This window comes from Dama dama, chromosome 5, assembly GCF_033118175.1.
Source record: "Dama dama isolate Ldn47 chromosome 5, ASM3311817v1, whole genome shotgun sequence".
Classification (NCBI taxonomy): domain Eukaryota; kingdom Metazoa; phylum Chordata; class Mammalia; order Artiodactyla; family Cervidae; genus Dama; species Dama dama.
Genome location: NC_083685.1, coordinates 56,785,001 through 56,808,863, shown reverse-complemented (window position 1 = coordinate 56,808,863; position 23,863 = coordinate 56,785,001). Strand labels below are relative to the sequence as shown.

Here is a 23,863-nt window from a genome sequence, read left to right as displayed (position 1 = left end):
CATGCTTTAAATTCAATTATTTAGGTATAATACTTTTTTTTATTTTTTTTTAATTTTTGGCTGTACCCAGAGGTATGTGCGACCTTCCCCACCAGGGATTGAACCTATGCCCTCTGCACTAGGAGGTGGAGTCTTAACCTCTGGGTTGCCAGAGAAATCCCCCTAATCTTAAAATTCAATTTCCAAAAACAAATCACTATAACCAGAGTGGTCTTTTGTTAGTTGTTTTACATTAATAAAACAAGAAGAAAAGGATGTAATTAGCTCCAGTTTTTGAACCATGGATCAATTTTTGCACTCAAATGCCTTGTAAATATATCATCCTTATTTATTCTTTATTTCTTCTACAAAATGAAGAATAAGGTAAATAGCACTTGTTCTCATCACTTACAGTGAGGATCAAGATTGAGAAAATACTTTATCTCTGTTCCATTTGGTCCAAGGTTCTTTATTTTAAAAAGTTAGTGAGAAATATTGGATTGCATATCAATAGTCCAAGTGTTTCAAAATTCTTGGACAGGAACATAAAATCCTACAATCTGACAATGGCACTTGATTCTGGAAGTTACTACTCTAATGTGGGCCATATTACAAGACCAGAGATTTGTTTTCAGTGTCTAAACTCTCTCAGGTTCTGCCTCTCGTTTTCTCTCTAAAACTATCTATTCCTTCTTCTCTGAACCCAAATATTCTCGAGTTTTCTCACTACCAAAATGTGCATTTAAAGAGCTGAAATTTGTTCCCACTAAATCTAAAAGAATGGTAAGGATAAGAGTCAGCTTTCTCAGAGATAACAGAATTTTAACAAAAATCAAGCTGGTAAAAATTTGATTGATAACCTTTAAAAAAATATTTCACACATCCTTGCTTTCGGAAATGCAATTGTAATATTTTCTTATTATCTTAGTGTTATCATTTAAAAAAATGATGTTTTGTTTTTGCATATTGAGATTGTTTTCCTCAAGATAACTCTAATTATCAACACCACCAATGTTGCCTTTCCATGTCTCTCTTCCCTTACAAAATTCCATTTAATTCAAATATCATTGACTTTTTTCTTTTGTTGGCCCACAATTCCACTGCGTGCAGAACTTCTCTGACCAAGGATCGAACCTGCACCTCCTGCAGTGGAAGCGTGGAGTCTTAACCACAGGACTACCGATGAAGCCAATATCATTGAGAAGAGAATACAGTTCTCTTTTTATACTTTGATACTGAGGGATGTTTCAAAAGAGATAAATCTAATCCAAGGTGAATAGGCTGACAACAAGGAGTGCCATGTAGAACTTCACTTTGTGTTCACAGAGAAACACTGTGTTTCTGCTAACAGAACACCTGAACAAGATACAGGTATTGTCACCCTAACAAGAAGTCCAGCCTTCAGGGAGTGTATGAAGTCATTTCTGGGGAAGGAAATAGCAACCCACTCCAGCATTCTTGCCTGGAAAATCCCATGGACAGAGAAGCCTGGTGGTCTAGTCCATGGGGTCGCAACAGCCGGACGTGACTTAGCAACTAAACAGCAACAAAAGTCTTTTCTGTCCTGCAAATGTCCTGCTCTCCTGCCCTGCTCTCAATTTCCCCTTCTTGGTAAATCAGCCTCTAGGGTGCCCTGTGCGCCCTCTTGTATTTCTAATCCACTGTTCACTGTCACTCAGAAACGTGAACGTTCGGGGAACTAACAGCAAAACATCAGCTCTGTTAACGAATGAAAATTAACTTTATGTAAAATTCAGTGCCAGGGTAGCTCCATGAGGATAACCAACCTCAAAGCAATGATTTCATTTCTCCAGTCTCTTGGTTCCTCAACCGTGGAATGGAAGAGCTGGACTGAATGAATCCAAAGCTTCCTTCGACGGCTAAGTTTTACGGTTTTATGACTGCAGCGCATGGCACTCAGTAACAGCTATTGTTTTGGAACCTTAGAAGACATTTCTGCTTATTTTTGCTTTCCCAGCTCTGTCGAACTCACTACCAGACAAACGAGATGCTAAGCACAGTGGTGTGATCTAAGGGGTCCAGGACTTCTCCTCTCCCAGGCAATTCTGAAATCCAAAAAGCTTTGATAAGCAAAAGATTTTTTATAAGCTTAGTGTAAAATTTATTTGCCAGAAAAACTAGATCTGAACTGTTGGGAAGAAGCCTATACTCTCTCTCTATTCCACTCGTTTGAACATTCAGATTTTTTCTGCATATACATTAATGTATTTTTTACTGGTGCTATCTCAGATCCCACCAGGGATGTTAGATAAAATGTAATATGTGACTAATACTGACTTAGTATAAATCTGGAAATTTCTGAATCGTGAAATTTATCTAGTTTCATGTAGAGGGTGATGAGGGATGATAAGCCTGATATATTTCTAATGATGACCTGAAATCTACAATATTTCATATTTTGCATCTAAAAATAAATGGTGCTTGGCATTATTTACAAGTTTTTTGTGCTTCGCTTATGTATATTCTTTGAACATGGTAATTTTCAACATTTATTTTTTAAATCATTAATCAAAATATTCAGTTAAGAAACTAACATAACACTGTAAATTAACTCTACGTCAATAAAATATTCAATTAATAAGAAGTCCTCATTTCTGGTTACAGATAAAAATTTTATGCATTTTAGTATTTTTCAAGTCAATATTGGAATAGTGAGACATTCTCATATGAAATAAGTGAACAAGTTAAGTGGGGAGAAATTTGAACCTGCTTCAAAGTCATCCTGGAATGCAAATCCAAAGGCCGTCATTTACTCTTTCTTCTAACATTATAAATCTCTATCTGCATGTTTACAATCAATTCACTGTATTCTATCAACATACAGAGACACAACTTCTGAACTTTCCCCAGGTCCTCTGGCTCAAATAGAAACCAATACACATTAGCTTGATGAATGAGTCGGTCAATGAATGGGTGGATGGCACACAGACAGCCATCTCCCCTGTGTGGAGCAGAGACATATTATTTTTGCAGATCCATAAAACACAGGGAAGACATTCAAGAAGTCCCTACACAGAGAACTTCGGAAAACAGATTATTCCTCTGAGCTGGTTAGAGGAATTCCACAACCTGGTCACCTTCTGGATCAAACAGTAAGTAGCTTTATTATCATCTTTGGTTAAGAGTCCTCTAGCTGGATCCTACTTGAAGCTTCCATGGATGAAAAGTCAGTTTCAGAGAAAAACACCTTCTCATCATTTGACATTATCCAGTGGCAGAACAAAAAACCTAATAAGGGGTCAGTGTGATGAAACAAAGCAGAGTTGAGTCACTGTAACTTTCTCCATGAGCAAGTGAAACACTGCTTTTGGAAAAAATGGATACTACAGGCAACGGTATAATAGACACCAAGGAAAACAAGTTAACTATTTTAGTAAGAGATAGTGAGCACACAGGCATGTATTTAGACAGAGAGAATGAAAAAGAAAGTCTGTCATTTACTTATGTAATATTGTACTATTCCTACTTAAAACTCAGGTACATGACATGAACTGGAGTTTTTTCATTAAAAAGAAATGAACTTTTAATTTTTGAATGTTTATTGCATGTAGTTTGCATTAATTTGAAGAACATGTGTAAATGTGATAAAGCCTTTCAATAAAAACACAAATAACTAAAGGTTTTCCTAATGTTAGAGATAAAAGTACACACATTCTTAGGTAGTCAGAATTTGTGTTTTTCAAACTTTCTCTTGCTTTAAGTGAGTAAACAAGAACAGATTTTAATATGCTTATTAAATACCTAGCAAAGGCATACTAACAGAGTCATGAGAATATTCAAAAAAGTATGAAAAAAATGACAGTATTACTCATTAAGTAGTCTACAGCACATTAGTCATATCATCATGATTAAAAAGAGAAATTAAAACATGTCATCCTTGTTTACCAAAATTAATTCAGTTGCACAAAATGAGCTCAACATCATTAGAAAGAAAACGTGAACTTTAGAGACATGTGGTGCAAAAATATTCCAAAATAACACACTGCAAAAATACAAAATGTTATCATCTAATGTTTCATATTCTGTATTCAAGCATTTTGAAGGCAGTTCTCTACACACTCCTGGAATTCTTGGAGGCAAACTCTACAGTGACTCACTAATAAATATGATTAACAGATGAGACTGAAATAGAAATTTCTTGAAAGCCTTTCAAAATAAGGACAGGACTGTGGCTTGTGTAGATTATTTCTTACTGGGCCTCAGCTACCTTGTTTTGGAGACAGGACATTATCTGCAATTTAAGCTATTAAGTCAGTCTTTCTGACCCCATTGTTTCTAGTGATTTAGTAATGCTTCCTGATGCATCATTTATTGGTACATCAAGCATCAAATCAAGGTATCTTGATTTCCATGTCTTAAAAATAAACGTAAGCATAAGTAAGAAACTAGAACTATGTGAACGATAAGAAAATACTGCCCAATTAGGCATATTATACCCATGGAAATCTCCAGTTGGGCTGCTTTATAACCTTTGAATGTCCCTGCCACATGACCCAGAGGAAAACCCGGTAATCTGAAGCACGGGAAGGAAGGCAGTCAGGATTAAATATTCAGAGCCTGGACTCTCCGGTTCAGAGTAGCTTCTTCGTCCAAAGAGGAGTGTACATCTGTTCTTTCGGCTGCCCAGAATCCACTCCTGCCTCCCCTGCTAACAACGCTCTGATTTCCCTTTGGAGTATCACCTCTCCCACGCTTAGAGAGTAGTGCTCTAGCCTTTGCTGATCTCTGCCCCTGGTCTAGGGGAGGGGACTCGACCCAAGGCAGGCCAATCACGGTGGCACGTGACTGGCCCTGGGTGGATGGGGGGCCTGAGACAAGAACATCATTTAGGGCACTTCTGTTGGAACTCTTAAGGGCAAGCAGCTCTTGTTCCCCTGGATTTGCTAAACTGGTAGGATGGGAGCCTGGAACTGCTGCAGAAACCTGGCGAAGAATGAAGCTAGCATGGAGGAAAGTGAAGCCAGGGGTGGATGGGGTGAGGTGAGGGGTCAGGGTGTGGCTATGCTTTGATTAAGCCCATTTGATGAAGCCCCTTTGAACTGAGTTTGTTTCCCCTAGGGTCTTCTTTCTCCCTCTGGATTCATTTTTCAATTCTTCCGAGATTCAGATCTTAAGCTGCCTTGCCCCTAGACAATGAGAAGCTCTGAGATGCCCTACAAGGGGAAAGATGGCAGCCACAGCAGCAAGAAGGCAGCTGGTTACACGGGAGCCTGCTATATCACCAGGGAGTGGCTGGAACTGTCTTGCTGTCTACTCTAGGAAGAAATTCAGAATCCCTAACTGTGTCCAGGGATTGTCTCTGACCTCAATTTACATGTTCAGCCCCATCGCAATCCTTTCATGATGCTTCCTGTATGAAAGGCGCATCCCTCTTTCCTTCCCATTTCCTCTAAGAGTCATTCCACATGTGAGGGGCCATAGTCCTCAGAGGGATGGAGTTCCCTGTTCCTTCCCCTGGGATCTCCCACACTTGGCCCAGACTTTGGTTATACACGTGCGTGCCTCCTCAGCCCATGGAATTTTTCAGGCAAGAATACTGGAGTGGGTTGTCATCTCCTACCTCGGGTTGTAGCATGTAGCATCTGAGTTTCTCAGATCTCGGTTGCTTTTTCTGCCCACCACCAGAACACTCTGATGGTTTGGCCAGAGCACTCTGATTTGCCTTTGGGCAACTATCTGCCACACTCTCGGTCCTGTCTTTTGGGTTGGGGTCCAGAAATGACTCCCAAGATGGGCATCTCTGCTCAGTACCTAACACATGTGAATGTGTCTCCTGGTCTATGTTCAATGGTAATTGAATAGCAATAATAAAGCAGAGCAGGCTGTTATGGTTGAAACCATCCAGATACTTGCATGCAGAATTTTTGACAGAAGGAAAAAATGAACACACACACACAAAGAAAAAACCACTTGGACATAGCTCAGTAGGAGCATACAGGATGACAAACAAATGCTTTGGTAGGATTAAAACAAACCGTCTAAGATCGTGAGAGTCAGTGTCGTAATGTGTCGTTTACTGTATTCTAACTATTGCTTCCAAATTCGTTTCCAATTTGTAAGTTTGATGGCCATTTTCTCTGATAAACTCCTCTTACGGTTATCAACAAGTTATGTCCACATCCTGCTTGATTGTTACTCTGCTGTTGCTACGCGTCCCACATATAAAGAGAAACCACAGGGGTGGGGTGGGGTGGGAGGAAGACGACTTTCGCTGCTGAAGTTTTTGGAAGCTATTGTCTCCGTGTTTCTAACGTATTGTCAGCAATTTAATATTTTCTTCAGCATTTAAAGATTGCTTTCTGTCTGTTGACAACTTCTTTACCACTGAGTTTTTCTCCTGGGTGGCATTAAACTATATTTAAAACTTACATCTTGTTTATATATGCTCTTGAGCCAGAACCTTTGGTTTACAGGAAAGAATTTGCTGATCTCTTTCCTTCCCCACTAAAAAACTACTGAAGTTACACTAATTGCTTCTACAACTGCATACTGCTGGACTCCTCAAAGGGCTGATACCACAGGCAAAGCTTAGACCACTTGGCTTTGCTTATGTTACAATCCGACATATAAATCAGAGAGATTATAGAAATATTCTACATTTAGTCTATGAATTTACATACCTAAACATTGTCTGATTAAAAATTAGGTGTGTAATTTTGGAGGGAAAGCTTATCTTTAGCAATATTTCATTCAGCCACACAGGATTCTATTATTTTTGGGTGTATATATTAATATAGACATACATACTTATATGTATATATAATACACTTATAAACAATAAAATTGAGCAGTAAAATTACTTTTCTTCAGGAAAGAGTTAAAAATACTGGCCCCTTCAATGTCATTTAAAACTAATGGGAAAATTAGACATTCATAGAACTAAAACTTAGACATCTGGGTCAACCTAACTTATGCCCTGATCATTAACAAGAAATTAATGATCACTTTATATTTTATATCCTGTAAAAGAGCATTACTTTCCAGCATTTTCAGTTTAAAAAAGCCAAATAAGGAGATATATACATATATATATGTATATACATATATATATATACATATATATATATATACATATATATATATATAATTCAAAACTGAGTCTAAATTTCTACATTCAATAATTTTTGATGTAATTATCCCCTCAAAGTTCAATAAAAGCTTTCTCATAATGGAGACAACACAGAAACTGACAAGATTTGTTTTCAATAACTAAATATTTTGTGAAAAAAATGTATTCTGATGCAATATGTTCATTCATCTTTAATGGCTTGTATAAATTTTCAAGTGCCATAATATATTCAAATTAGCAAAATCATAGGGATTAACTTTTCTACAGTGTTCCCCCAATGTCACCCAGGACAGTCATAATTTAACTATGAATCCATTTTGAACTCATATATATCTCAACTCATTAAATATTTGGTATTTAAAAGTAAATTAACAGACATAAAAAAGCTTACTGGCATGCTTCACTGGGGAGTTAAGCAACAAATGTGTGGTTAACACTATCTTATGGGCACAGGAGAGGTCTCCCTTTTACTATCATACTCAACAACGTGACTAAATGCCTCCCAGAAATTCAGAATTAGAAATGCAAAGGTTAGATAAAGTTAAAGGTCATCCCCCTACAGGCAAGAGGGGGCCAGCTCCCTACCAAGTTCCTAGCAGACTTGCTTCCCTAGGGCACATCATAAAAGTAATTTACTGACAACTCACCTTACCAGGGGTCATTTGGGGCCTCGAGTCTTCTGGAATTCACTTTTAAGAAGCATGATTAAGTGGGGACAACTATTGGCCCCAAAGTATTTATGCTGAGAACAAATGTCTGTCAGAATTAAATCCTTTGTGTGTGGTGGTTTCAGACTCAAAAAAGATGTGTGCCCTGATGAAAAGCACATATATTCTATTCACCAAATTAAATCTTGGAATGAATATGGTTAATTGATTTATGAGGTTTAAAACAAATACTCCAGAAATCCAAATAGACAACACAGCCTAATAAAATGGAGAATGCATTTAGCAGGTCAGTTAATTCTTTTTCAATGTCCTCTAGTCCAGCTTTGTCTCACACTGGAGTAAAAACGAATTCATATCGTTTCAAAGAAAAATGAAGATGCTGTGGAAACCAAGCCAGGAAAGTTGACTTATTTCAAAATTTTTGCAAGAAAGAGCTATTTCCTGATTAAAACAAATCTCCTGCTTTGAGTGCTTTTGATAATTTTGACATGAAATATTTGGTTTAATATTAGGTAGAGAAGGCTTTTCCACATTAAAAAAATTATGAAACGGTAAAATATGTGTGCCTTGCACAAAATTAAAACAGATTATCTGACTCTGTGTGTGGGATACCGTTCTAATCTATACAGTGCGTGGAAATGAAGCTGGTACTTTGAATCGCCCAGCACACATCTCTGTAATAACAGGGGATGAGGCATACAATTTCAAGGAACACCCACAATGAAAATTATTCTTTCCAAACAGAGAATTGTTTTGGAATATGTTAGGTTAATTGGCGCAGTGGGATTGCCCTCAAGGAAACACAGAGCACTGAATCCTGACATGTGCAAGCAAAATGATCAAGCCTACTCTCTTCTCCTTTTCAATTTTTCACATCTAATCTACTCTAAGGAAGTAAGTAAGTGCTAGTTGCTCAGACTATGTGTGACCCCATGGACTGCAGCCCGCCAGGCTCCTCTGTGCATGGGATTCTCCAGGCAAGAATACTGGAATGGGTAGCCATTCCCTTCTCAAGGGGATCTTCCCAACCCAGGGATCAAACTCAGGTTTCCTGCCTTGCAGGCAGATTCTTTAGACTCTGAGCCACCAGGGAAAGCCCTCTAAGCACTGTCAAATTCACTTTTGTAGATTTACATGCAGAAAGAAAAAGAGACAGTTTTTTCTTTTTTTTCTGCCAGCTTAATTTACAGCAACAAAGACTGATTAGTTAAATGAGGTTCCACTGGTAAAAAGAAAGAAGAAACTCACTGAAGATGTCTGTGAATATTCTACTTTGGAGAGTGAATTACAGGTAATTTAGAAGTAAGGTAATCATTATTTTATGCTTTAGGTCATTATTTTACAATTTGAATAGTTAGAAATTCCATACAACACTGGCATATACTCCCTATTAGAAGGCCATAGTTTTTTGTATTCCATCATTATTTTAATCTTCTCTGACTTAAGAATGGGTTTCCCTGATAGCTCAGTTGGTAAAGAATCCACCTGCAATGCAGGTTTGATCCCTGGGTTGGGAAGATCTGCTGGAGTAGGGATCGGCTACCCACTCCAGTATTCTTGGGCTTCCCTTGTGGTTCAGCTGGTAAAGAATCTGCTTGCAATGTGGGAGACCTGGGTTTGATGCCTTGGTTGGGAAGATCCCCTGGAGAAGGGAAATGCTACCCACTCCAATATTCTGGCCTAGAGAATTCCAAGGACTGTACAGTCCATGCAGTCTCAAAGAGTTGGACACGACTGAGCAACTTTCACTTTCTGACTTAAAAATACCTCAATTTGGCCTGTTACATTCTACAATCCAATTATAATTATCCTTTTAAAAGATAATCACCTGACTCCCTTCCTCTATTTAAATATGCATCTTTCCCAAGGAGGAACATGTGTGTGCAAACACAAATAGTCTCTAAGCTGTGGTTACCATTCTTGTGAATTATCATTTACGACTGATATAGAATGAGCCCTCTTCTTCATATTGCCACAATTGATAGTTTCCTGTAATTTGCAACTTTTCACTGGAACCAGTTAAATGTCCCATGTTGTTACTGTACTGAGTTTTTAAAAATCCACACTTTAAAACTGTGAGAAAGAATGTATACATTCAGTAAACACCATGTGTAAAAATACTTACATTTAATTGGGTAAATTTCTAAATATTCTTCCCAGTGTTGATGCACTGAAAGTTGGAAATGAAAGGACCCTCAGTGATTATTGATCCTCTCATGTTACAAAGGAAAATTTGAGGCTCAAGTGGTCAATGACCTTGCCGGCACCAAGCGCTCAGAGCAGCACTGGTACCAGGAGTCAGTCTTCCCTATGACCTCCTTCTACTCCTGCCCCACCTCGCCAGCCATCTCTACATGGCTGCTATCACAGCTTGGGTCAGACTCTGTCACTCTCCTGTCCAGAATCCTCCAGTGATCCCGCCTTTCATTCACAGTAAAAGTCAAAGACCTTAGGAGAACATGTAAGACGCTCGATTATCAGAGGCACATCTTCCACCCCCCCAACACCACACGGATGCTGTGCAATCTTATCTGATTACTCTCCTCTTCCATCACTCAGTTCCACTCTGTCCTCCCCAGCACACCAACTGCCCAATTCAAGGTCATGGTTTATCTTTACCATGGAACCCAGGTTTGCAAACTTAGCCTCTCTCATCCCTACACATTAAAGACATTATACTTTCGTTAACTGAAACCCAAAGTCTCACTTCATGCTGAGTTATGCAGCTTTTAAAAATTTAACTGGAATGATGGTGACCTTATGAAGGAGAGTGCAACTGTTTGTCAGCATGGTAGGGTGTCCAACAGGCTCTGAAATTTGGGAGACACTACTTGTATTTCTGTATCAGTACAAAGGAAAAAATCAGAATAAAGAGTAAACCCCATGCTCTCTGAGCCTGGGCAAGGATGGACTTCCCAATGCCCGAGTCATGCTGACCGCTTTTCTTTACCGTCATTTTCTTGGAAAGTGTTGGAGACTTGCACTGCTTTCTATTTCACTGACTTTTAGAGCTAGAAAGATCTATGGTATTATTTAGCCTGGTCCTCTGATTTCAAAGATGGGAATGGAGAGATGCCAGAAGGTTAAGCAGATTGCTCCCAGTCATACACCCACTGGGGCTCCGTAGGTGACTCAGTGGTAAAGAATCTGCCTGCCAATGAAGAAGATGGAAGAGATGCAGGTTCGATCCCTGGGTTGGGAAGATTCTGTGGAGAAGGAAAGGGCAACCCACTCCAGTATTCTTGCCTGGAGAATCCCCAGTGACAAAGCAGGAATCAAAGACGTCAACAATTTGATGCTGTCACCCAAAGTTTTAATAATTACTTATAAAGGAAGAAGTGTGCCTACTTAGTCATGCCCATAAGACTTTTTTTTTTTTGGTTGTTTTTCTTTCTTTGTTCTGTTTCTTTCCTTTTATGCAGAAGTTTTATATGTACTGACATTTAATCAAAGTCAAAATCGTAAAATACACACACACACACACACACACACACACACACACACAACCTTCCTTGGACAAGGAGACATTGTCTTTAGGTTGCAATTAAGGAACTTAAGCAATTAAGGAACTATGCCAACTATTGGGTAAATCTTTTCTGGAGCTAGCTATTAATACATTGCTGCAAGTCACAAAATCCTAACGAAGATCAGCCCCAGGGTGGTGTGTGTGGAAACCCTGGGCGTAAATACATTATTAATGTCATGGGGTCAACCTGATCGTCCAAACCCCTGGAGATTTAAACAGAAGCTTTAAGAGTGGTACAGGGTAAAACCACAGACTGGGTAAGAGACAGAATGAGCTTTTGCAACCTCAGGTCACAGGCTTGAGCCCCGTCTTGGCTAGTAATTGATAACTTATGACAGATGTTTGGTGACCTGTGTGTGGAAGGAGTCGGTTCAAGTTTTGTTTCCCTTTTCCTGAGCAGGTGTGTTACCCACAAAGATGTTTGCACTGTGAAAATCTCATTCCCAAATCTTTCACAGAAAGGCTAAGAATTTAATGGGAATTAAATCCAGCTATCTTTTTATCCTCTTAAGGGTTAGCACTTTTCTCATTTTTTAAAACCTTAAGCAACTTCCCTTCACTCCACGTACACAGTCTTATCTTAAGGAATTCTTCGGAACAGTTTCAAAGGGTTGGCTAAGGGAAATAGCCTGAGGACAGATGTCATTTTATTCAAATGCGAGATCCATTTGGATCAAAGGTACTTTAGGATAAAAGACTGGTTTAGGAACAGCTTATTAGAATTTTCTTAAAAAAAAGAGAATTTAGTTACTCTTAAAGAGAAAGACAGAATATTCAATATTTGAATTATTTGTAAGGAACATTTTTCCTCACGAATTCTGTGGCCATATGTAAACCTTCAAGATCCTTTGTCATCATGTTTTATTTTTATATTAGCCTCAATTTATTGGGTTCTTTATAAGCAGGCTAAATATAATTTCAACTACAAGCAATCATGGAATTAGATCAAATTCATTGATGTTCTCCTTTTCTCTTCTTGTGCTACCACATATATGTATGATAGGGTAGCTAGCACATTCTTTTTTGTCTTAAACAAATAATAATCTTTTACAGATTTTCTGCGATTTACAGTTTAGGCCTGTGGAATTGCACAACATTTTTAAATGAGTGAATGGAAGAATTTAAAATTAGTTGTATACAGCATGCCTAGAAAGAGTAAAATGAAAATTCACAAGAAAAAGGAGTCAAATTTTACCTCCTTTCAGATGATAATTCTCACAAGCCACTGTGACCATATGTATTGTCATCTAGTATCACAAAGTCAAGCTGGGGTAGAAAATGACATGATTTAGAAAAAGATTCTCTCAAGTTTTTCTCATTGTAACACATTACACAATGGGCTCAATAAATAGCATCTCCAAAGGTGATTTTAATTTCTAGGCAGTGACCCAGTTTTCAAAATGTCCTTAGTTTTGGCCACTTTGATAATATGATAATTCAACATAATTGCAGATTTTCAGATTTTTTTAAAAAAACCATTAAACTAAATCTCAATTGGTGATTAATATAAACAAATACATTAAAATGAATTATAGTCATTGATTAAAATATTTACTGTATATAAATGTTACATATTATACAAATAGATCTCTCTACATATTTAGTATATAAATGTAAAGATGAAAGAAGTCTGTTAAAAGCCAAGTGCTACATAAACAAACTCCCCAAATTGGTCTTAGGTAGGAAGACACAAATCAAAGAGCAAACATGCTTACAGATTTAGGAAGCTTTCTATAAAATATTGAGTTGATGAGATAGGACAAGGGCCTCCCTCAGATGTGACCTGAGATGGGCCTGGGATGTGACAAGGAGGTAGCTGTGGTTATTCCATTTATATATTCTTGCACCTGACCTTCAGCACATTTTGTGATAAATTAACAGATGTTTGTTGCGTTGTTCAATTATGAAAACTTCCTCTTCACTGACCTCATATTTTACCCATCTGTCTCTCTTAGAAAAATATTTTGTTGAGTAATACAGTCTTTGTATCATGACATTACATGTTAATTTCAGAGCAACTTTGCCCAACTACTCCCCTACCAAATCCTGAGATTCTAAATCTGGTGGGCAAAAATATGTGCCTTCTTAGTTTTCAGTCTCAGTATATTTCCTTTGCAAATCCTGCAATTTATTAACTCTATGGCAGAGTGACACAAACCACGTTCCAAAGTAAACACACAAAAAGACTTACATTACTGTAATATCCAGGTTGAGAAAACCTCCTCTGAAAGCAGGGAAATGCTGATGAAAGCTTGCTGCCATACTCAGGGCTCAGCTGCTTTGTGCTTAATCATCATTAGGCACGTGCTCTGAGGAACTCCAGACCTGGGAGTTTTTGCATAATGAGGTAGGTAGCAAGGCCTCATACCTAATGCCAGAAGGTGATGATGTAAAAATGAAGACTTTTTTTCCCTCTAGTTATACATTTCAATAACATTCTGGGTTTATCTTTTTGAATGGAAGAAAACACACAATATAACTCTTTCCATAGGAGTGCTCTGTAATTTTGCTGCAAACACTGTCATAGAATTTCCATCAAGTGCCATCCAATCCCACACTAAGGGGGACTGTAAGACACCACAGAATATAGTTAACTGTGGCCACTGGAGCTTCTGAGTCATTCTGAGGGCTAGGCACCTTTTCCTTACTCTTCTTTTCATGTGAGTATAATAGTTAATATAAAAGTATAATGGTTTCCTATTAGTAGATGCCGGTAACAGTGAATGCTTACAAAGTATTGACACTTCAGAGTCATGTGAGATTGAGCACGTAAAGAGGTAGGTGCGACCTTTTAGCATGCCTATTCTACAGGTAAAGAAACCAAGCCTAGAGGTTAAACAACATGCCCAGAGTCAAACCGCCAGCACATGGTATGAACGCAGTGCCCAGCACCCAAGTGTGCCTGCTTGCCATCAGACCCAGGTCCTCAGCCTCCCTGCTGTCGTGCAGCCAGGACCAGCAGCGCCGCGCACGTCTCTGCCACCTGTCATCCACCTCTGCTTCTTAAGTGTGCTCCCCGTCGTTCCCCCTCTGCAGTGGCTGCGGGTCAAAGCACAGAGGAGCAGAGCACCACGGTTGACAGCGTGGCGGCCAACAACTGCCTGGGAAATTCGGTTCTGCTACTGGCTAGCAGTGTTCTCGCGGGCAGTTTGTTTAACTTCTGGGCCTCAATATCCTCATCTCTGAAATGGGATAATCATCCCTGCCTCAAGGGGTTACCAGGATTACAGAGGTACTCTAGGTAATGGCTTAGCGGAGTAAGTGCTTAAAAGAATAATGGTTAGGATTAGTAAAACATAAGACTAGAGTGGGCTTCCCAGGTGGCGTTAGTGGTAAAGAACCCGCTTGCCAAAGCAGGAGATGTAAGAGATGTGGGTTCGATCCCTGGGTCAGGAATATCCCCTGGAGGAGTGCATGGCAACCCACGCTAGTATTCTTGCCTGGAGAATCCCATGGACAGAGGAGCCTGCCAGACTACAGTTCATAGGGTTGCAAAAAGTCAGACACGACTGAAGCGACTTAGCACACGCACACACATCCTTGCTAAAAACACGGCCAGCTTGAAGACTATAATACTGGGAAAGTTTTGGGATGCTTGTGATTTCGTTTTCATTAGATGACAGAGCCACTGGAAAGTCATGCCAACTGATACTACCAACAGTCCTCTTTTTTTCTTCCAGTCAGATACAAAGAGCTGGTGGCTGCCACATTCAGATAGATGCTTTTGAAAGATAGCAGTGACCTTCTCGATGGTTCAGATTTCTTGGCTTCTCACTTGTTTTAAATGATTACCACTGGACCTTTGAGATTGATGGGCTCTGTTTCCTTTGCCCTTCAAGTCTTAGATAAATATAAAGACATTCATGTAAAAGCTTTCCTCACCTCAGCCCTGAATTATGGGACCTAAAATGTAGGAGAAGGCACCTCTTTCTCTGCTTAGCTGGAGGTACCCTGCACCCTTAAGTTTCGACTTCAGTAAAAAAATATGATGCATGCTGGAGAGAACTTTATAGATTAAACCAGTTAACACTGGCACACACTGTATCTATAACCGTTTATATTTATTCAAATATTTTAAATAGAATTGCGAATGCCAAGATAAAAAAGTAAGAACCCCAGAAATGAAATTAACCAAACAGGAAATTACATTGAGATTATTTCACATGACCAGGGAATAAAAAAAAAAAGACTTCTCTGTTGGACATTCATAATAGACTTAAAATGAGATTAGACATTTAAAAATTGAAAACATTTATCACAGAGTGCAGGGCATTTTGATGCAGGATCAGTAACACTCAGTAAAATAAAGATAGTTGGGTTTAATACCATATCATTACTATCTTGATATAAAAAAATTATGGTAGTAAAAATTTTTACTTGAAGATCTACATTTTAATGGTTTGGAACCAGAATTATCCCCAAAAGAAGGTATTTATAAATTTATATCTGAGGGAAGACTCTTCAGTGAACTTCCTATCACTTTTAGAATGAATTTATTTCTACCACGATCTCAATTCTCTTTTAGATGGAATTCAGTAATTCCTAATCCAGTAGTTTGATAGGTCAAAAACTTTAAAAATATCACTTCTACAAAAAATTCCAGAATGGCAACTCTTCTATTGTAATATTTATCAAATATATTAAATATATTTTGCTGCTTTCTTTCAACTAAACAGACACTTTCTTTCAACCTAAAACATGCTTAAAAGCAGAGCTCTAATTTTACTGAGGAAGCATTCGATAGGCGACCCCGTCAGCGCCATATATGTGTGCATGTGCATGAGTGTGCATGTGTATTCACGCTATGTTTCTGATACCAGTTTTGAACAGTATACTGCTTCTCATTGATGCTCTGACTCATTTCACTCAGAAAAAAAACCCTAGCATTGCATGTGCTCCCATAAGATCGCCAGATAAAGACAGAGGAAAAGGTGAAAGGAAGGGTCTCTGACGAACTTTGGAGAAGTAGGACATCCATCCCAATGGGCTGATGCGCAAGGGATTTCACTAAACCCTCGCTGCTCATGATCATGCGTGTGACTTACAAGCATGTGAGATCAGAAGCTGCCTGGCCGGGCCTTGCCCCAGCGCACCCTACCTCTTCCTCCACAATGCTCCTGTGGCTCCCAGGCACCTGGGCCACTGTCTCTCAAGAGACCCAATGTCAATGGGTTCAGTCACCCAGACAATCAGCAGCTTTCAACCACATGTCCTCTCCTCTCTTGGTAAAAGGACTGCTTTGAAAAGCTCTTTTGAAATGAGGATCCGAGTAGATAGGGAAGGACAGGAGCCCAGGCATACTTCTTTCAGTGATCAACAAGTCTTTAGCTCCGTCTACTGCATAATGTTTGGGTGAGCCTCTTGGTCCTCTGACCACCCCTGAGAACCGGGGTGGGGGGGGGGGCGGTGCAGAGAATGGTGTGTGTTAGTCTACCTGGGTTGGGGGGGCACCCTGTAGGTAACAGGTGCAGGCTTGTCTTAACTACTGCATACACACAAGGCTAAGGCTGATCCTTGGTGGTCAGGGCAAGTTTGATTAGATAAGACTAGAGTAACTTCCAGTGTCCCTGTCATTATTTTAACAAGGGTTTTCAGATATAAATAGCAAATTACATTTTATGAAAAGGAATGAGAACATTTTTTGCCAACTAGCTGAATACCAAATTCCCAGTGGAACAAAAACAGGAAAATGTAATAGGTTAAGCGACTGTCCAACTCAAAGGAATTGTTGAAAAAAATTAATGTCATTTTCTAAGACTTTCTATCAAGAGTCTCACATGCTGCCAGAGTTAACTAATCTTCTCACTCAAAGTGGACAAATAACATGTGAAGGTCAAATAAGTGACAGAAGGTACAGGACAATGGGGGCTTCCCTAGGGGTTCAGCAGTAAAGAATCGCCTGAGAAGCAGGAGACACGGATTCGATCCCTAGTTAGGGAAGATACCCTGGAGGAGGGCCTGGCAACCCACTCTGGTATTCTTGCATGAAGAATCCCATGGACAGAGCAGCCTGGCGGGCTACAGTCCATAGGGGCACAAAGAGCCGGACATGATTGAAGTGACTGAGCATGCGCACGCACATGTGTGCATACAACAATGCCAACTAGTGTCCAACCATTTGCTCCCAGTGGTTACTTCAGAAATATGACTTGGCCATAGGTGGGCAGAGAAAACGTGTCTCATTCCTTATTCACCTGATCCAGGGGTTTGGCTCAGTCTAGACCAGTGCTTTTCAAAAAGGGCCCCATGTTGAAATCACCTGTTAAATCTCTACAAGGGTACCAACTGAGTCCCAACTCCAGATATTCTGATTTAATTTGGGCAGCAGAATGTTCTAACGTTCCCAGTCATCTCTACTGTGCAGTCATTCTTAAGAACCAGTGGTCTATCATCCCCAAGAACTTCAAATAGATGAGTCTGGGTCTAGTATATCCAGAAGTACTGACTACAGATTCAGACATAAGATTAATTTAAAGATTTGAAATCACAGTGATCTTGGCATTTCCCTCTTTGGGATAGAACAACATCAACAACAAGGTGTATGCTCCTTCCCACTCCCACACTCAATACACAAAATGAAGATTTTAAAGTCTGCTCATCAGTTGGCCATTTGAGCCATTTTTCACGGCAGCCACATGAATGGTCAGCTTGTACAATGCACTAATGCTAAAAATCTAGCAAACTGCTATCTAGTTTTAAAACTATTTTTTACCTATTCCTGGTAGTTTTACAAAGCTCAGTCTTTTAGGATTTGAGCTGTCGTGAATGGAATCACCTCTTCCTAAATGAAATAGCAGTTTAAATTCATATGGCATAGAATTTACTCTATTAATCCAACTCCACAATTTCCTAGAGCAAAAAGAAGTCAATGCTTTAGTTGGTGCTTTGCAGTTTTGCCCATAACTTTTGCTCAGTGAAACTTAGTTACGCTCTCAGGATATTGAAAAATCTCCTACAATATAGGCAGCACAATCTGGGTGTTAGATACTGGGTTGGCAAAAATTTCATTTGTGTTTTTCCACAATGGCTTATCAAAAAATCCATACGAATGTTTTGGCCAAACCAGTAAAAACCAGATGCCATATTTTTAGCTTTAGTCAAGACCCATTTAGGGAGGTGTTCTCTAAGTTCCCCAAATGACTGGTTCTTTGTTGGTGGTATAAGAATCAGGGCTGGTAGATACTTAAGGACATCAACCAAGTCCAGCTCTCTGCCACAAAAAGGCCAGTCCTAACCAGCTAACAGAAATCCCTGTCGATTCTGAATTGACCATTAGCAGAAAAGGAATTCTAAATTCCCTTATACCCAGCACTAGCTTTTAGAAACTCTTATAATCAAGAATTCCTCTTTATGTCTGATTTAATATACTCATATTGGTCATTAATGAATACCATGGAGGGAATCACCACTATAGCTTGTCCTGCATTTATTTCAAACCTACCAAGATTGGGTTTAGTATATAGAATTATTATTAATGCTGTGATTAGAATATTTCAGCCAATACTTTGGTCTGTTAAAACAGTTTTATTCCCTCTCTTAGGACGTTTAAAACTGAAAGAATAGGGAAGTGATATGCATAATAATTTATGAAAATTCCTATTTGCATTAACACAAAATAATCATTGAAAAACTCAGAAGACTGCCACAAACACACTAATTTTTCACACATCAAGAAGCCTGAAAATTACTGTGAAATGATTGTGATACTGTTTTCATTTCAAAAGTCTCTGAGGGGCATACCACAAAAACTAGCAGTCTAGTCAACTTATAAATGTGTTGGCATCTGTTCCATTAAACTAACAGTAGTACAGATATGCAGATGACACCACCCTTATTGCAGAAAGTGAAGAACTAAAGAGCCTCCTAATGAAAGTGAAAGAGAAGAGTGAAAAAGTTGGCTTAAAACTCAACATTCAGAAAACTAAGATCATGGCATCCGGTCCCATGACTTCCCATGGCAAATAGATGGGGAAACAGTGGGAACAGTGGCTGACTTTATTTTTCTGGGCTCCAAAATCACTGCAGATGGTGATTGCAGCCATGAAATTAAAAGACGCTTACTCCTTGGAAGGAAAGTTATGACCCACATAGACAGCATATTAAAAAGCAGAGACATTATTTTGTCAACAAAGGTCTGTCTAGTCAAGGCTATGGTTTTTCCGGTGGTCATGTATGGATGTGAGAGTTGGACTATGAAGAAAGCTGAGCACTGAAGAATTGATGCTTTTGAACTGTGGTGTTGGAGAAGACTCTTGAGAGTCCCTTGGACTGTAAGGAGCTCCAACCAGTCCATCCTAAGGGAGATCAGTCTTGGGTGTTCATTGGAAGGACTGACGTTGAGGGTGAAACTCCAATACTTTGGCCACCTGATGCGAAGAGCTGACTCATTGGAAAAGACCCTGATGCTGGGAAAGATTGAGGGCAGGAGGAGAAGGGGATGACAGAGGATAAGATGGTTGGATGGCATCACTGACTCAATGGACATGGGTTTGGGTGGACTCCGGGAGTTGGTGATGGACAGGGAGGCCTGGCGTGCTGCAGTTCATGGGGTCACAAAGAGTCAGACACGACTGAGCCACTGAACTGAGTCACTTCTAAGACTTCCAATCTGTGACTTGTGACAGGGGTTCCTTGGAGACTGAGATAAAGGCATGTTGTTGCCTGATCTACTTGAGGATCTACTTGAGGACAAGGATGTGGTCTTAATACTGACTATACAGCATACATTCAAATTTCCATGTGATAGGTTCCTATCTCACTGATATCACTAGTGCCAAATGCTAAAAGAATCCAAAATATGCACTTTGAAATATGTCAATTTATGTAACTCTACACATGTATTATACATATTTCTACATAATGGGTAGAAGAATGGATTTTGAAGTTTATTTTAAGCCTGAGAAACCCTGCAGCTCTCGTAGGAAAGAATGCCCAACAGGGTTCTGCAGAACTCCTAGAGGCCTGCAGAACATATGTACTGCAGAATCACGGCACTGTCACAAACTGGCTTGTATTATTTTACTGCATGATGAGATGTCTCAATATCAGAGAAGATAAACTTTCATTCATATCCCAATGAATGGGTGTGAATGAAAAGAGAGAGTCTTAAGTGACTCTAATCAGAAGAAGGGCATTCTTTAGGTAGTTAAATTGAAGTAGAAACAAGAACATCAGGTTTTTCCTTCCTGCAACAGAATTTTTCCAGTATTCTGAGCCCATTTCTTTCACCTACATTTTATCATACATAAACTTTTAATACCAATGTTTTAAGTAAGATGGTATTTGAAAACTATTCTCTCAAATAGCTGAAGATATATTTTAGAGTTAATTGGCAATGTGTATCATGGTGTATGTCCCTCAACTCAGTAATGTTTTATCAGTGAATTTTAAAGAAATTATCTATAATTAGGTTAAATAATATATACAGGAATGATAAACAACATTATTTACAATGATAAAAAGAAAACACTGGGGTAATCCTAAATATCTCTTAATATGGAAATGGAATGCTCAAAAGACATTAAAAAAACTAAGTTTTTGAGAAAAGTTTCCAAATCTGGTAACATTCTCATAACATAGTATTAGGTAAAAAATGAAGGCTAAAAAGATTTTATAAAAGCTTATTTTTATTTTAAAGTTTCCTAGGAAAAAACTATTAGAGAACATATTCTTCTGTGTTTCCAGTTATTAAAACAGACTTATGTTACTTTTGCAATCAGGAAAAATTAATTTAATACAAAAATGGAAGGAAGTATATAAAAATATTAAGTGATATTCTTTAATTGATAGGATTATAAGATGATGATTTTTAGAACACTTTCCCCAATGCTTTATTTTATAGGGGGTATGTTTAACTCTTCAAGGTCAGAAAAACACTTTCAAGGTCAGGAAAAAAACAACTCACTTGTAGTGAGTAATGCATTTGCTACAGTATCTTTATTCCTTTCTCATGAGGTACCATTGGCAGTGAATTATCAGAATACATTTCAGAATGTATTTATTGAACTCTGATGTTCAAAACAGTAATGGTTCATTTTAAGACTTTGGATTACATGCTATGAAATATAATGAAAAATTTTATTGGGAGAAAGTTGAAACTACTGATTTAAACAACTTTTCTAAATGATCTGTGTCTTGGTGCCAAAGCTCTTTTCCTTAAAGGACCACAAGTATCATAAGTACTTCTTTTGCACAGTTATATCCTGGTCAGTTCTGAGTGTTCATTGGAAGGACTGATGTTGAAGCTGAAACTCCAATACTTTGGCCACCTGATGCGAAGAGCTGACTCATTTGAAAAGACCCTCATGCTGGGAAAGATTGAAGGTGGGAGGAAAAGGGGACGACAGAGAATGAGATGATTCAATGGCATTACTGACTCAATGGAATGAGTTTGGGTAAACTCTGGGAGTTGGTGATGGACAGGGAGGCCTGGTGTGCTGCAGTCCATGGGGTCGCAAAGAGTTGGACACTACTGAGCAACTGAACTGAACTGAACTGATGCTGTCACAAGGTGACCTTGAGGCTGAGTGGTCCCAACAAGAGGCATTCTCTGTACTCTGAGTCATCCTAATTATTTCACATGGTAGATACCGAATAGATAGGTATCAGGAATATACGTATATTTTTTCTTATTGATTTCTTCTGGTTTTAATGTTCTTACCTTTGCACAGAGCTCAAGAGAAGAAGAAGGAGCTTATTTATATCATATGAGTGGAAGAGTATATATCCTCTCTCGGTTTTTTCCCAGTTTAAAATGAAAAAGATAATCAGTTCTCCTCAAATCATACTTAATTTATTTCATTCTAAGACATTCATGAACTGTTAAATGTCTTAATTTTAGAATGCCACAATTTGCTTATAGCTTAGTACTACTAATATTGTATCATTCTGCTTTCTTGTGAACAAAGGTCTTGCCAACAAAGGTCCATCTAGTCAAGGCTATGGTTTTTCCAGTGGTCATGTATGGATGAGAGAGTTGGACTATAAAGAAAGCTGAGTGCTAAAGAATTGAAGCTTTTGAACTGTGGTGTTGGAGAAGACTCTTGAGAGTCCTTTGGACTGTAAGGAGATCAAACCAGTCCATCCTAAAGGAGATCAGTCCTGAATATTCATTGGAAGGACTGATAACTGAAGCTGAGATTCCAATACTGTGGCCACCTGATGCATAAAACTGACTCACTGGAAAAGACCCTAATGATGGGAAAGATTGAAGATGGGAAGAGAAGGGGATGACAGAGGATGAGATGGTTGGATAGTATCACCAACTCAATGAACATGAGTTTGAGTAAGTTCCGGGAGTTGGTGATGGACAGGGAAGCCTGGAGTGCTGCAGTCCATCGGGGTCACAAAGAGTCGGACACGACTGAGCGACTGAACTGAATTGAACTCTCTTGTGAAGAAAATGTGACAGTATTTGTTTACACACCTATTAGATTATTGAACATGAGAATTCAAATTGAAGAAGCGGGAAAGAAGGCAATAGATGCACTTATAAGGTGGCTAGTTATAGAAAAAAATATTTGACTTACCTGTAAAAATATTGTACAAGGAAATCACAGTATAAATAGCATATCTTATGACACAGAGTCAAACAGAGATGTAGTGAAAGAATGACTTGCAATTTTGCCAAAATAACCCAAAGGCCTCTTTGTTTCTGCTGGCAGATGCTGGTATACAATTCTAATGCCTGTTAAACAGCACTTAAACAAATATTTTATAAAACCAAGAATCATTTTAAGTATGTCAGTTACATAGGGAAAACAAGTCAAAATACCAATCTGATTGCACTGCTTAATCATCACCAAATAACATGAAAAATGTAACATCATTGTCCTGATTTAGTGGCCATAATTATTGCTCCCCTCTATTGTCTCCTTATTTTCTCCTACATTCTTTCCTTTATTGCGAAGAAACACCTTTAGTGAGGATAACACTAAAATAAAATTAACATAGCCAGAGCAAAGATAAATAAAATTTAAAAAGCCAACCTTTATTCCACTCTGAACAAGTTTGTGAATGTCCAAATAAGGCTCCTTGAGAATTTCTCCTTCGGGGGTAAGTATCTTCACATAACCTTCTTTTTCCAGAATGAAGAGGCGGTGGGAGCCATCCCCACTATGCAGGGCGCTGACAGGCTGGCGCAGCCCACTCACAACCTCCTGGATACAGAAGCAGTTGTGTTTGTGCTTTCTAAACAAATTAAAGAAAACCAGTAAGCTTTTCTTGAGATGAAGGAGGTAAGAAATGAATGTAGCATCCTTTCCAAAATGTATTTCCTCTAGGAATCAACGAAGGGCTGCTAACCCAAGGTCCCAATCTGATTCTTTTAAATTCTTTTCAATGGGGGGAAAAAAAAATCCTCAAAAAGCTTTCTATCAGAAAGCAAAGGAGAGAATCCAAACACATATGTATTTTAAATTTTTCACAAGCTCACTATCCTATCTTTCAGTGACTCCAATTAAAATCAGCGTTACTCACAGTAATTAAACCTTACAGAAAGGTGCTCAGAGAGAAAGTTCTAAGATCTATTTATAAAACTCTGTTTAGCTAATAATAATTGTGCTGAATGTTTCTACAGTGCCATAAGCCAACAACAATCAT

At 38.7% G+C, this 23,863-nt stretch overlaps 1 protein-coding gene across 3 annotated transcripts in view; it reads right to left on the bottom strand.

Moving 5' to 3' along the window:
* Positions 1 to 23,863, bottom strand: part of HHIP (hedgehog interacting protein) — a 109,514-nt gene that overhangs the window by 71,235 nt on the left and 14,416 nt on the right. For all 3 annotated transcript variants that reach the window (XM_061142417.1, XM_061142418.1, XM_061142416.1), the window contains exon 4: positions 23,251 to 23,452. In XM_061142417.1, coding sequence (XP_060998400.1) covers positions 23,251 to 23,452 — 202 coding nt within the window. The remainder of the gene's footprint in view (positions 1 to 23,250; positions 23,453 to 23,863) is intronic.